The sequence below is a fragment of the Sorghum bicolor genome, chromosome 5, assembly GCF_000003195.3.
Source record: "Sorghum bicolor cultivar BTx623 chromosome 5, Sorghum_bicolor_NCBIv3, whole genome shotgun sequence".
Lineage (NCBI taxonomy): Eukaryota > Viridiplantae > Streptophyta > Magnoliopsida > Poales > Poaceae > Sorghum > Sorghum bicolor.
This window is the reverse complement of record NC_012874.2, coordinates 27,113,535-27,129,701: the sequence shown is the minus strand read 5'-3', so window position 1 is coordinate 27,129,701 and position 16,167 is coordinate 27,113,535. Positions and strand designations below refer to the sequence as shown.

Here is a 16,167-nt window from a genome sequence, read left to right as displayed (position 1 = left end):
TTTGAGAAGTTGAATATATAGCTAGAAAGGAAAACATCTATCGACTGGGGGAAGACTAGCCCTGAGTTCTTAGTAGTAGTCTACCCATGTATACATGATGTCTTTCTTTGCAATCCCAAGAGGGGTGCTGGAGAAGATAGATTATTCTAGATCCAGTGTATTTTTTTCTCAAAGCGACAACTGAAGAAGGAAATATCACCTTGCCAAGTCGAGCATAGTATGCCATCCTAAGGAACAGGGCAGTTAGGAATTCATTATTTCAAGCTAAAGAATGATGCACTCCAAAGCAAATGGTTGTTCAAGTTGTTGAGATCTGATGGATATGGCAACATATAATCTGAAATAAGTACTTAGGCCCAAAGCCTTATTCCCATGTTTATTGGAAAAGTGAGGACTCCCATTTCTGGGGTAGCCTCATGAATGTGAAAAAGGATTTTCTCCGTTTTAGCCCGTTTGTAACTAAAGATGGTTTCCAAGTATGGTTTTGGGTGGACAACAAGCAAACTGTAGTAGAGTTTTTTAGTTCATCACCTTGCATTTACCATGGAGACGTGATTTGATTGGACCAAAATTTGTAGCCTGGAATGGACTTTTTCCTCAAATTGCTAATCTTGGCTCAATCAAGAACACAAAGTTTTCCCGCTGGAATTTGGACTCAAAGGGCCAATCCTCGGTAAAGACACATTATTCACCCTTGATCCACCAAAATGTTCCAAATCTAAACAAAATCATTTGGAACACAAAGGCCCCACTAAAGACAATTTTTTATGTGGTATTTTTCAAGGGGGTTATCTTAACAAAAGACAACTTATTAAAACGCAATTGGCAAAGCAACAAAAAGGTGTAGCTTCTATCACAAGAATGAGATAATTAAGCATCTTTTGTTAGAATGTCTCTTTGCATGGATGGCTTGGGGTTGTAACGTTGTGTTAGGCTAGTCTCAATGCATGTTTCATGAGAGTGTCATGCACATTAAATAGGGTACTATATAAGCAAAATTGCTAACTTGGCAGGGTCATTAAATGAAGAAGTTTCACCATATGAGAAAGGAGTTTCATCCCCATTGTCACACCCTGGCTTTTAAAATAAGACCAGAGTCGTCATATGTGTGCCCAGGAAGTCCACACATACAACAAAGAATAGAAATATCAGAAACAATGTTATATATAGCGGAAAACATATTTATATTAACACTTACAAACATCAGAGTACGCGGAAACAGTAGCTAGAACTTCTTAGGCTCCATTCTTCTCAGGGACGGTTGACTGGGGGCTCCGTACGCCAAGCACTTCTCATAAGCTTCTAGAAAACTCCATAGCATCTTTGTTCTCCTTTTGAGCAGCACTTTACTACACACTGGGGTGTGGGGGAAATAGCAAGGGTGAGTTCATGTCGAACTCAGCAAGCACAGACGGAAAGTAATGACATGCAAGGCTTAAAACAAGGTAAAGCTGACTTGGTTTGACTGCGGTAGCATTTTAGTTGATCACTTTTAATTATGACTATTATTAGAACAACCTACTACTAATTATGAGTAGCATAAACCCAACCCTTAATTAGTGTAAGTAGTAATTAGCATCTTTTAAATGACTATCCTAATAATTATAGTAGTCTAGGGATTAACCCTAATTATTAACACAGGATAGCAATCCTGCCAACACGGAATAGCCATTCCGCCAAAACACGAGGTAGCAACCTCGCCAAGTTCCATCTCCAAGTATCCAGTGAATCCAATTTGCTCATCAAGTGAGGGTCTGGGCCGCTCGTGACCGTGAGCACGGCTGATATATCAGTTTTACACTCTGCAGAGGTGTGCACGTTCACTCCAAGTCGTGATTCCCATTTGCCCGGGGTCATGACTCCCCAAAACACTGCCAAGGTGAGCAGGCAGGGTCTCACTACGAGACCTTTCACAGGGTCCAACTAATAGGATGCCACTCGCAAGTTTTGGCCGGGGCGCTCGGCAGTCGATACCCATAGCCATGGCGTACCGATTAACCGACAACTTAATATTCATTAACCAAGTTACTTCCTCACGCCTACCCGGAAAGTAACACCCTACTAGTGGAGGTCCTGCTAATTAGTCAAGCCAGAGCCATATAGCTTGGAGCTGCACTGTAAGTCCCAGGGGGGCGCTCCCTGACTAAGTCCTTACAGAGAGCAGAGACGGGTACGCCCAGCAAACCGGACCACCAACGGTACCCGCTCCCCCTGTCACCACCATCATCACGATGCTCGTAAGCATCCAACATCGCCATCACCGCAGTGACCAAAGGTTCAGCACAGTTTTAAGCATCAAGTCAAGTAGAGAGTAATTCTTGTTTAAGCATGTGTATAAGATGAGTAGAGCAGCTAAGCAAACCTAGTATAGCCTACACTACCCACATACATAACCCTAGGTGAACAAGGAATGGTAAGTAAAGCTAGTAATGTCCTTAGGGTTTGCATTCATTGGACACATGCATGTAAAGTAAATGACATTAATGAGTAGGTTCAAAATGATCAAACGGTGTCTGCACTTGCCTTTATTCCCAGTGTACAACTGCTCAGAATTCTTTAGCTTCTTTCTTCTGATCTCGATCTTCTGCTTCGGTCGTCGGTCCTTAGCTCCTGATCTTCACTGTTGACGAACCACGCTTCTTCTACGCGTAGCAACCAAGCAACACAAACAGACAAACAAACAATCATGACTAAGAACAAACAACAATCAAAAGAAAAGCTTAGAACGAGCGCACTAAACGACACGGCTTGTTGCTACGATCGTGACGACGCAAGAACGATTGAGAACGGAGCCATAGTTAAATAGACACGACTATCGAGGATCGAAGTGTAACGGAGAAGACGACTATACGCTGGTCGTATTTTATTTAATAAAAGAAAATGATAGACTTTCCAAAGAAATATATCAAAATTGAATTGACCAAATTATAAAGAATTATAAAAGCTGGAGTTAAACTTTAGTCATAACCTAACTACTAACCATTCTACATCACTTAAGTCACTTTACTATTTATAATTAGAAAATAAGGAATTTGTGACAAGTTAAACATAGCACTTATGAAATAAGATTAGATTAAGTAGATCACAACTAAAAAGGCATTTATGTTGATATTATATAATTAATATGATTTATGAAAGATCGGAGATAAACCTAAACTACTTTAAATTCAAAAAGACATTGAATAAATACTAATCAAAATTATCTAAAACAATTTTATATGATCATATTTAAACAAGGAAAATTAATAATTGATAAATACACATTTAAGTTGACAAGTAGTTATAAAAAGATCAATATTTTCATATGTTACATTTATTTAGAAACAAATATGTGCAATCATTAATCAAATTATGTTGAATTATAAAAACCAGAGTTAAACTTTAGTTATATTTTAATTGTAGATGATTATATATAATTTAAGCCATTTACGTCTTTGTAATTTTAGAAACATAAAGCAAGTGAGAGCAACTAATCAAATCCTAACATGTGTCACATTTATACTAAACAAGTTATAACTAATAAAGAATCATTTAAGTTGATATTAATAATGTTACCATTTATTTATTTATAAAAGATCTAAATTATAAACATAAGTTACTTTTAATCCAAAAAGACATTAGATAAATATTAACCAGATTAATTACATGGTTCATATTTAACTAAACAAACTATAATTAATAAAGGCACACTAAAGTTGATGTTAATCAAGTTTATTATCCATAAGAGATTGGAGATAAACCTAAATTACTTTTAATTAATTAAAAGAGGCACTCAATAAAATTTAATCAAATTAATATTTAAATTATAAATTTCAAACATGTGAGACTTGCTAAACACCACCATTAACATATAGGTTTGGTCGACACAATCTCACACAACGAGAACCAAAATACAACCCTAGGTGGCTTTTAATTAGAAAGTTATAAAATAAATATTAAACAAATTATATTTAAATTAATAATAAATTTATAAACGAGTCACATAATAAGTGTTTGCGCTACTGCATAGAACACGATGATATGAATATAGCGCAACTTGAATGACTCGAAACGGAGTTAAAACGACTAAACGGTGGAGATTAAACGATGAATGGCAATTTCGTAAATAAAAGCATCTTCTACCTCTGTCCTCTTCTTCATCTCGACGTGAACATGGTGGCCCTGATGGCGATGGGGGTGCTGCTGCTGCACAACGCAGAGAAGGGGAGGGCCTGGCCAGTCGAACGCACGCCACAGTAGTGCAAGGCCACGGCGGCGCGACACCAAGCTTGAGGCGCGTGGCCAGGACGTGTTCGCACTAGGGTGTCGGTCTGCAGAGGAGCGGCAGCCAATCCTGCTCGGCGCGCGTGCGAAGAGGAGCGGGCAGAGGGCACAGTATGGTGGTGCTGATAGGACCTGCAGGTGTGCCTCACTGAGGGGGTCGCGGCCCTAGCGAAGATGACCGGAAAAACAAGGAGGAGAACGTTAGTCATGGTGGTTCGCCGGAAAAGAGAGATGGGAAAGGGATTCGGTCATACGGACATGGATTTGCGAAACAAATGATGTGCCGGTGCAGAGGACGATGAGACGAACCTCGGGATGGTGACGGTTTTCGTGGAGGATGCCGGAGATGGCCGGAAACTCTCGCCGAAGGTTCGCCGGAAAAGTTCGCCGGAAACGAGATCCAAAACTTCGGCGATGGATCTGCGGCGCTACGAACGGCGGCTCGAAAAAGGGTTGTACTTCTGCAATCAGCGCGTCGAGGGCTACGCCGGCATATATATAGGTCTAGGGTTTGGAAACTTTTCAAATTTTCTTAATTTCGGGATTTTTAGAAATCCATTTTCAGATCAAAAATAATTCCAGAAAAAGCTGAAATCATTTTAAATTCCTGAAAAATATTTCCAAAATTCTAAAAATTAAAGGAAAACTTTTAGAGGTATATTGAGAGTTGATCCATCAAAATAAAGTTTTTGGTGTCTATGAAAAAGAATTTTAGAGTATTCAAAAATTAGATTTTTGCTTTAGGAAAAAGGGAAACGTCCCAAAAAAGCCCGAAAAATTCTCGGAAAAGATCGGACGACGTTTAGACGTGTTTTTAAAATCTTAGCACACATGAAAAAACAAAAAAAAAATAAACTCAAGCAATAGACAAGCATCACATCAACAAAAATACCATTTAATTAATTCCAAAACATTTGAAAAGCACCATTTTTTTTGATAAAAATATATAGAAATCTATACTATTGTTGACAAATTTTATCCACATATTAAAACCATTCATTTTATTTAGTATTTTCTAATAACAACCCGAAATAGAAATTTCGGGGTGTTATACCCATAATGAAACAATGCATTGAGACTGGCCTTAAAGTCATACACACAGGCTTTAGTGTTGAAGGCATCACAAAAATTGATGCAAGCGGCTAATGCATTTAATTTTTCTCCCGAAGACATGGGTAGCGATCTAGTCTTAGGATTGATTGTTATTGAAGTGTCTGGTTTCTTTCTCTTAGACCGTATTTTGGTTGAAGCCAAAAATAAATTCACATTTATTGTATTAACTCGATGTAATGGTTGTGAATTAATAAAATTCTTCCTTCATAATAAATGTAAATTATTAATTAAGATATACTCTTCGTTCATTTTGGTGGTATAGAATTTGTATGTGACAACTTTTTATGATTTCACTCCTTGTTTTTTTTGATAAGTCGTCGGGGGGAGAGGGTCCCCCACCTGGTGATTTTCATTCACTGTGGCTCTTGAAGCCTGATAATTCAATACATTTTGTTTGTTACAAGGATTTGACTCCTTATAAGTATGTCTATATTTGGAGAGTGGATATACATGAAACTACGGCCCTGTTTGGCACGGCTCCACTTCACTAGTGAAGCTGTTTTTAGAGCTTCAGCTCCATGAACAGCTCTATCGGTGGAGCTGGAGCCATTTTGGTAAACCGTTTGGCAAACAACTATTTTCTTAAAATGTGCTCTCACATAACGCCACGTAGGATGAGGTGAAGCCGGAAGAAGCCACTATTTTTGGCTCCTTCACACCGCAAAGCTCTGTGAGAGCACGTTTTTAGGGGCTTCATTGGTGGAGCCATTCTATTTTACCCCGTTTAGCACAAAACGGCTCCAAACGGCTCTTGAAGCCGCTGGAGAAGCCGTGCCAAACGGGACCTACATCGCTATCTTGCAAAATCGGAATGTGATGCAACGGCGACTTCAATATTGCATCTGCATACACCATGCCGTCTCAGCTCGACTTTTATGCTCTTAGGCCTTGTTTAGTTCCAAAAAATTTTGCAAAACAGGTACTGTAGCACTTTCGTTTGTTTGTGACAAATATTATCCAACTATAGACTAACTAGGCTCAAAAGATTCATCTCATCAATTCCGACCAAACTATGCAATTAGTTTTTATTTTCGTCTATATTTAGTACTCTATGCATGCGTCTAAAGATTCGATGTGAGAATCTGAAAAATTTTGTAAAATTTTTTGGAAATAAACAAGGCCTTATTATAGCCAACGTGGGCTTCTGTCTCAGTCATGGGGTGGTTTAATATGTACGGAGTACTAGCTACTCAAATTCACCGCTGCACTCAAGTGAAGTGCCGCTGCACTCTCACTTTCGTAGTCGTTGGTCTGGAGTCCTGACATCACATGTTTGCTTGAGCTTTTCTACAGCCAGCCAGTCAGCAGTGTTTTTCTCAGCAGTGTCTTTCTCTCGTAACAAATCACTGAACAGTACTTTCTACTATCGCTTTTTAGTCAAACGAACAAACTCTAATTAAGAACCATCACTGTCCTCGTGATCCACGATATAGGATAGTTAAGTCATTGATTTTCAATTCAGTGACATAATTAATAACGGTAGCTAAGCTAGCCACACTATATTAACACCCTACCTCTCGCGTACGTAGCATCCAATTAAAACAAAGATCAGAGACATACACATACTACACACTAGGGAACCATTCGATCGACCAATGGCAACCAAGTCCCAATCATACATAGTCCCTACCGATGCTGAACTCCTGCAAGCTCAGGCCGACCTATGGCGCCACAGCCTCTACTACCTCAAATCCATGGCACTCAAGTGTGCCGTCGAGCTCGGCATACCCACAGCCATCCACCGCCTAGGCGGCGCCGCTTCACTTCCTGACCTGATCACCAGCCTATCGCTCCCCCAGGCTAAGCTACCTTTCCTTCACCGCCTCATGAGGCTGTTGTCCTCGTCAGGCGTCTTCAGCGTGTCTGAAGAATCCACTGAAGTCATGGCCATCGTCTACGGCCTCACCCCCCTGTCCTACCTCTTGGTGGAGGGCATCGCTGCAGATGGGCACATCAACCACGCACCTTTCCTTCTCACTGCGACCTCGACTCGATACATTGACCTGGTGTTGATGCAAAACTGATCTGCAAACACAAAGGGCTAATACCCGATTCAAACGTTAAGGCGTGCCAGCCGATTTGACCTTACTATCGGCAAAGGTGATAACTCGAATACTTTAGTCCTGACAACAACGATGCGCCCGGATGTCACGGCTAAGAGGTACTCACGCGGAACTTAAGGATACGCCGAGCTTGAGTCGACGAATTCCTAAGAACTCGTAACAAAAAGAAAACGTATGACGAAGTCGTCGAAAAGTAAATGCTAGTTGAGTAAAAACGTGTGTTTGATTGATTGATAGATGTCCTGATTACAAGGTCTTAGGGTTTATATTTATACCCTGCTTAAAGAGTTACGACCAGACACGATTAGAATTCGAATTCCAAATTACACGGAACCCGTATACAAAACGACACGAATAACATAAGGAAATAATAAAACTATCCTTCGTGACAAACCGAAACTCCTCCACATGATAACTGGCAGCTTCCGGACTCCTCCTTCGCGTCATCGGCAATCCCCTTGCCATAGTCATCGGCAGACCCTTTTACTTGGTCATCGGCACTATATTACTGTCTGGGGACTTAGTCACATTCAACCCTTCCCTCATCGGCAACCATCCTTACCAGCAACCCGCATCGTACTGCCACCCTGTCCTGCCATCCTGGACACGTGCCCAAAAATGGTGTCAACACATGCCCCCCAGTTTCGGAGTATAAAACTATTAATGCTCCGAAATTCTCTGCAGTAATGATGTCTTCTCCGCAATTAATGCTCCTAACCTGGTAACCGACAACCTCAATCTGGGCAACTCTGATCCTAATCCTCCGCAGATCCCTCGAAATCCACAACTTCCCAAACGGGCATCTCCCTTAGTCGTACATCGGCAACAATACCGTTACAAAGATCTGCCGATGCTCTGCCCAGGATATTCGCAAAAACGGTTACTTCCCCTCTATCCGCCCATCGGCAAGACGACCGTTATAGAATATCACCGATGGACCGACCAGGAGATCGTGCACAGTAAAATATCTTTAGATAACGACCGCTTCCTGTCAAATCACCTGCACAATCCCTGGATTATCGTGCGAACAGTTACCATATCCACTTGAGTACCCTCGGGTTTCTCGGATGCGGCAAAGAAATAAGTCAGATTTGCCCTTGTCCATCTTGCCCTATAAATAGTTCCTTCTTGGGTACTCCTCCCCCATTACATCATTCTGCCATCCAACTTCACTTTTCCAGCGGCGGCGCCATTCTCAATCCTCAAGATCTCCGACAAGCATTCTTCTTCATCAACTCCGGCGTCTTCCAGCGTCCCCTTCACGACAAGATGGCCGTCGGCTTCGTCGTCCCTGAGGTCAGACTTCCATCTCATCTGCCGTACCTTTTTCCTGCATTCCTGTTCATCTGCGATTTACCTTACCGAATATTTCCTTCTCCTTTTTCTTTGTATCTTTATTCCCCAAAACACCAGGAGTTATCCAACAAAATTGTCATTCCTACCGATCAACCACATCTTCAATGCCTCGGCCCTCTAGGGGATCCAGATCCAACCGACCTTATCAACGCAGAAACCAACAGGATTCCCTTTAGAGCTGAAAACTTTGCTCTAGATCTATGGAAAGACACCTTTCGCTCTTGGCCTAGCCCTACTGTAGGGTGGAAAGACTGGTTCTTGAGGGTCAGCAACTCTCATGAAGTTCAATGGGGTGAGAGAAAATTAGCTCAATGCATTAGGCTGTCCATTGCCGATATGCACAGGAACGAGTCATTGCTGATAGCCGCATCTTACTTTTGGTCAGACACTCTCAACGCTTTTGTTTTTGGCCACGGCCCTGCTTCTCCTACCCTTGCCGATGTAGCCATGCTTACTGGGTTAGACATATCCTCTGCCGATAGCACCCATTTTTTTGATACCGCCCCTAGTGCCAAAGTGGAGACTCGCGCTATCGGCGGCTGGTCAGGGTACATCCAGAAGTACCGTGGGAGAGGGCCTGTCACCATAAAGGAACAAACCACTTTCCTGAACATGTGGCTAGACAAGTTTGTATTCTGTGGTCGATCGGCAGGACCGACTTCTGTCTATCTATCGGCAGCAGAAAGACTGGCTAGCGGTGGTCAATTTCCTCTCGGCCGTTACTTGCTCGGCGCTGTCTATCACCTTCTTCACCAGATAGTCCAGAAACTCCTGCTCGGCCAACCTATCGGCAACTTGGGAGGTCCTTGGTGGTTTATTAATATGTGGCTCAATCTGCACCTGCACAAGCGCCTCGATCTCAACTTGTTCTCTCAGCACTTCCCAAGAGATATAGCCGAGAACCATGTGTTGGGTGAAGAGGAATCGGCAACACGTGCCCCCCTGAACTTTGGCGAAGCTGTTATAGTTTTACCTGGTTCAGGGAACACTCCGGATCAGATCGGCCGATTCTTCGAAACGCTGTATGAGGGTCTGGCCAGAGATGAACGACCATGGCTGGCTTATGACGACCCAGATAGCATGCTCCCTCTGACCTTCAATCCGTTCGACGAAGCTCTTGATAGGGACAATGAGGTGATGATGGCAATCGTGACTCCCAGAGCCATACCAGTGAACTTCTTCGGCAGCACGAAAACTTCTCCCCAAACTTATGAATTTTATAATCCATCGGCATTAGCTCGCCAGCTAGCCTTCGGCCAATTGCCGATCGCACTTCCTTATGCCGATGTAATAAAGCCCAGAGAACCCATCGCTAACCTCCTCGAGTGGACTCGAGTAGCCCAGCTACCACCAAATGCCGATACAGACGTAGATCTGTCAGAATGGGTTCCAGCTGCCTTTATCACTCAAGCATACAAGCTATGGTGGGCAGAATGGAAGGAGAATCTATTCTGTAGATCGGCCCTCTCATACCGCGGCATGATCGACCCCGAATACGAAGTCCCTGACGACACTGTAAGTATTTTAAACCGTTGTCTCATTTTCTAATACTATTCCCATCGGTAGCTTACCCCTGTATTCTTTTTGCAGATTGACAACACCCCCCCATCGGTTAGCAGGAGTGGCAAGCCGATCGACTTATTCCCATCAGGCCCGATCTCCTCAATCGGCCATAATGCTCCCACTCTGGCTTCCATCGTGCACCGGGGTGCGCGTCTCAAGAAAGTTACCACCAGGAAAACTCAGACATCACCAACGGTAACTGCTTCCACTCTGGCGCAAGCTTTCAAGGCAATCTGTTAAAACCCTTTTTATTTATGCTGACTATCTTTATATCGGTTATCTGTGCTCATAAACTCTTTATCGTTGTTGTAGCAAACTGGTGCGTCGGCAAAAGCCAAACACCAAGGTGCCGATCCCCCCCAATCTAGCCAGCCAAAGAGGAAAGGCGCCCAAGGTGCTAAGACCGGAACAAAGCGTCAGAAAGTGGCAACTCCTCCTCCTCCTCCGGTGTCTCCAATCCCGGTGGAATCTTCCCCTTCTCCTCCAGAAGTCCAGGCACAGCAAGCACCATCTCCTCAATCAATACAGGAAGCACCACAGATGGAAGAACCTCAACAAGAAGAACCCCAAACGGCAGGTACGTCAGCTGACGTAGGTGAACAAACAACTGGCCCGGCAGGTCCAGTTATATCATCGGCGGTTTCCTCAATTCAAACAACTGTTGTTCCTCTTCCGGGTAACATGTCCCAACAATACTCCTATCGATAAACTTATTTCCATTTATTCTTATAATCCCTCCTGTCCTCTTTCAGGCGATATCGTTCCATCGGCAACATTTGCCGATCAACCTGCAGCTCCATCAGCCTCTCTGAGTCAACGGCAGGAAATCGCCTTGAAGCAAGTAAGTCATCCACTTTCCCATCGGTATCATCTGCCGAAGTTTTGACCATAAAATTGACCTATTTCATTTTCATTTTTAGGAACAAGATTCTCCCGACAGCTTGTTCTCCTTCGCTATTGATATCTTCGAAGAAGAAGGCGAGGAAGCAAGCTCCTCTCGGGCAGTTGGAACTGTATCGGCAGAAACCAGAGCTAGGCTGGAGGAGCTATCGGCCATACTTCATCAAGACACAACTCAACTGGTCGACGATTCTGACCCAGCCAAGGCCCTGTTCAAGTCTCTCAGGGGCCAAATTCCTGCCGATGCCGAAGAAGCACTCTTCCACGCTGCACATCTAGAAAGTCGCCAGCTACAGTATCAGAGAGCTACTCGACGCCTTGCCGACAGAGCTGCTCAAATCCAGCTCTCTGAGGAGATGATGAAAGAAAAACTCTTAGCCGATGAGAAACATAAGAACATCGGCATCTTAAAGTCCTCAGGCGATGCACTGAAGCAGAAAATGTCTGATCTATCGGCAAAAAGAGAAGCTCTGCTGGCTGAACTCAAGCAAGTAGAAGATGCCCTATCCCAAGCTCAGCAAGAAGATAGTCAACTGCCGGAGACCATCAAGCATCTTGAACAGGAACGAAACGTCCATGGTCGTAAAGCGCTGCAACTGAAGAAGAAGCTGAAGCCAATTGAAGGTTCTGCCGATGACGATATCAAAGAGATAGAGACAGCCAACCAGATTCGGCTGCGCGCCATATCTGCAATCCAAGCGCTGCTGAACATCTGAAGCTTTCATCGGCGACACACCTTTGTTTCTCCGTTTTTAGCTTTTAGTCTAGCCGATAAGACTGTTATCGGCATCTTTTGAAACATTAAGTCTGCCCTTGAACATTTAAATTCAGCCGATAGGAGTGTTATCGGCACTTAACCTTTTATGCATCGATCCATATGCTGGGGTAGTACTTCAAATATTTGCCATTTAATGCTCTGGGAAATTCAACTCCTTCGAGAGTTTCTAGAATATAGGCATTACCAGGAGCTGAGCGTTTTATCCGATAAGGACCTTCCCAATTAGGAGACCACTTCCCAAACTTTGAACTTTTAGTCCCGACTGGCAAAATCAACTTCCATACCAAATCCCCATCGGCAAACTCCTTAGCCTTCACCTTTTTATCATACCATCTGGCAACTCTCTTCTTATTTTCTTCTATACTCATTAAAGCCTTTAACCGATGCCCTGCTAAATCATCTAACTCATCGGTCATTAGAGTGGCATAATCATCGGCAGCCAATTGATCTTGAAAAGATAATCGCCTAGATCCAGCCTTAATCTCCCAAGGCAAAACTGCATCATGTCCATACACCAATTGATAAGGTGACACCTTGGTTGATCCATGACAAGCCATCCGATAAGACCACAGTGCTTCATTCAACAATGTATGCCACCGCCTAGGATTTTCTTCAATCTTTCGTTTAATAAGCTTGATAATTCCCTTGTTAGACGCTTCGGCCTGCCCATTGGCTTGAGCATAGTAAGGAGAAGAATTCAACACTTTAATTCCCATACCGATTGCGAATTCATCGAACTCCCCCGACGTGAACATGGTGCCTTGATCGGTAGTAATCGTTTGGGGAATCCCAAATCGGTAAATAATATGCTCCTTCACAAAATCAATCATATTGGCCGATGTGACTTTCTTCAAAGGAATAGCTTCGACCCACTTGGTGAAATAGTCAGTGGCAACTAGAATGAATTTATGCCCTTTGCTAGATGGTGGATAGATCTGGCCTATCAGATCGATGGCCCATCCCCGGAACGGCCAAGGTTTTATTATAGGATTCATAGCCGATGCGGGTGCTCTCTGGATATTACCGAACTTTTGACAACCTTGACATCCCTTGAAATATTTAAAACAATCTTCAAGTATGGTTGGCCAAAAATATCCATTCCTTCGAATCATCCACTTCATCTTAAAAGCTGACTGATGCGCTCCACACACTCCTTCATGGATTTCTCCCATCAAACTTCTGGCTTCATCATCACCCAAGCATCGGAGAAGAATTCCATCGATAGTTCGATAATACAATTCATTTTCAAGGATCACATACTTGGTTGCTTGAAATCGAACCCGTCTTTCAACTTTTTTGGATGGATCTTTTAGATAATCAATAATTTCTTCCCTCCAATCACCGGCACTGACTGCCGATGTCGCAGTAATCATTGGCTGATATCCCGAGGCATGCTGGGCCAACCGATTAGCGTCTTCATTATGCAATCGGGGAACATGCTCCAATCGGAAGTTCTTGAATTCTTTTAACAGTTGCATACTTCTCTCGAAATAGGTTATGAGAACTTCACTTCGGCATTCATAGCTTCCGACCAATTGATTTATAACCAACATGGAATCTCCGAATACTTCAACAGCATCAGCACGAACTTCTCTTAACAACTCCAATCCCTTGATCAGAGCTTGATACTCTGCCTGATTATTTGTTGATGTAGCAACAATCGGCAAGGAAAACTCATACTTCCTCCCTTTAGGAGAAACTAATACAATACCGATTCCTGCTCCTCGGTCACAGGTAGATCCATCAAAGAAGAGCGTCCAGGGTGCAATTTCCAAAGTCTCCACTAGACCGCAATGCTGAGTCACAAGATCGGCCATAACCTGCCCTTTGACTGCCTTAGTCGATTCGTAACGCAAATCAAACTCCGACAGCGCCAAAATCCACTTACCGATCCTACCACTCATAATCGGCATAGATAGCATGTATCGGACCACGTCATCTTTGCAAACAACAGCACATTCGGCCGACAACAGATAATGTCTTAGCTTGATACATGAGAAATATAAGCACAAGCACAGCTTCTCTATGGCCGAATACCTGGTTTCAGCATCAATCAACCTCCTGCTCAAATAATAAATTACTCTCTCCTTCCCTTCAAATTCTTGAACTAAAGCTGAACCGATAACCGATCCATCGGTAGATAAATATAATTTGAAGGGTTTCCCTTGTTGGGGTGGAACTAAAACTGGAGGATTCACTAGATACTTTTTGATCTCATCCAGAGCCAACTGCTGTTCTTCTCCCCAAACAAACTCTTGATCGGCTTTCAATTTAAGAAGGGGACTGAAAGCACGAATTCTCCCAGATAAATTCGATATAAATCTTCTGATAAAATTCACCTTACCGATCAAGGATTGGAGCTCGGTTTTATTGGTAGGGGCCACTATTTTATTGATGGCATCAATAGATCTTCGACTAATCTCAATACCCCTCTGATGTACCATAAATCCGAGAAACTGCCCTGCCGATACGCCAAATGCACACTTGTTGGGATTCATCTTCAATCCATGCTTCCTGGTGCACTCCAACACTTTTCGTAAATCGGCAAGATGCTTTGAGAAATCTCCAGACTTAACCACCACATCATCAATATAAATTTCTACGATTTTGCCGATGAACTCATGAAATATGAAATTCATAGCCCTTTGATAAGTAGCACCAGCATTCCTTAACCCAAAAGTCATGACTATCCATTCAAACAATCCAACATGACCAGGACACCTGAATGCGGTTTTTGGAATATCCTCCTCTGCCATGAATATTTGATTGTAACCCGCATTACCATCCATGAAACTGATGACCCGATGGCCAGCCGCAGCATCAACCAGTAGATCGGCAACAGGCATTGGGTATCCATCCATCGGCGTAGCTTTATTGAGATTCCTGAAATCAATGCACACTCGAAGCTTCCCGTTCTTTTTGTAAACCGGAACAACATTGGAAATCCATTCGGCATACCGACACTGCCGAATAAACTTAGCTTCAATAAGTTTAGTGATTTCGGCCTTAATATCAGGTAGAATGTTAGGATTACATCGGCGGGCTGATTGCTGATGTGGCCGAAATCCAGACTTGATGGGTAACCGATGTTCAACAATTGATCGGTCTAAACCAGGCATTTCTGTATAATCCCAAGCAAAGCAATCTTTATATTCCTTTAACAAACTAGTTAATTGCCGTTTACACTCAGGATCTAGTTTGGCGCTAATAAAAGTAGGCCTAGGCCTATCACCACTTCCTATATCTACTTCTACCAAATCATCGGCCGATGTGAATCCCTGGCCTAATTTTCCATCATCGGCGAATCTATCCATTAAAAACCATCGTCAGAACCGACTGCTTGGATCGGTGGAATCTCATAATCGGCAACTTTGAGAAAATCTTTCTCCCAAACTTCTCCTGAAATGCACCTAGTCTTCTCATAAGTATCCGCTTCTGCTGATGCGATAACATAAGATGAATCCCCTGGGACGATCTCAATCTTGTCACCTACCCACTGAACCAAGCACTGATGCATCGTAGATGGGACACAACAATTGGCATGAATCCAATCTCTCCCCAATAATAAATTGTAGGCACCTTTTCCGCTGATCACGAAAAAGGTTGTCGGCAAGGTTTTGCTGCCGATGGTCAACTCCGCACATATCGCCCCCTTGACCGGAGACACGTTTCCCTCGAAGTCCTTGAGCATCATATCGGTCTTGGTCAAATCTTGATCCCCTTTCCCAAGCTTCCGATATACTGCATATGGCATAATATTAATAGCAGCCCCACCATCAACTAGGATCTTAGTCATTGGCTGCCCATCAACCCTTCCTTTGAGGAACAAAGCTTTAAGATGCTGCCTCTCGTTATCGGCAGGTTTCTCAAAGATAGCCGTCATTGGATCCAGAGCCAACTGAGCTATCTGATCAGAAAATCCCAACTCATCGTCACTGGCCGGTGCAAGAAACTCCATCGGCAACATGAATACCATATTGACGCCTGCCGATGGACCTTCTTTCTTAGCGTCTGACGGCTGCCGACTCCCAGAGTTCTCTCCTTTATTTAGCTCTTCCTGCCTTTCACGTTGCAATCTCCTTTTCTGTGTCTTGGTTAATCCTTGAGGGCACTCGTTGGGTGGTTCCTTTC

General features: G+C 43.2%; 1 protein-coding gene across 1 annotated transcript in view; it reads left to right on the top strand.

The window, feature by feature from the left end:
- The window catches only part of LOC8155591 (flavonoid O-methyltransferase-like protein Os11g0303600), a 12,081-nt gene continuing 2,885 nt past the window's right edge, over nucleotides 6,972-16,167 (top strand). Inside the window, exon 1 of the mRNA XM_002489283.2 lies at nucleotides 6,972-7,377. Coding sequence (XP_002489328.2) covers nucleotides 6,972-7,377 — 406 coding nt within the window. The remainder of the gene's footprint in view (nucleotides 7,378-16,167) is intronic.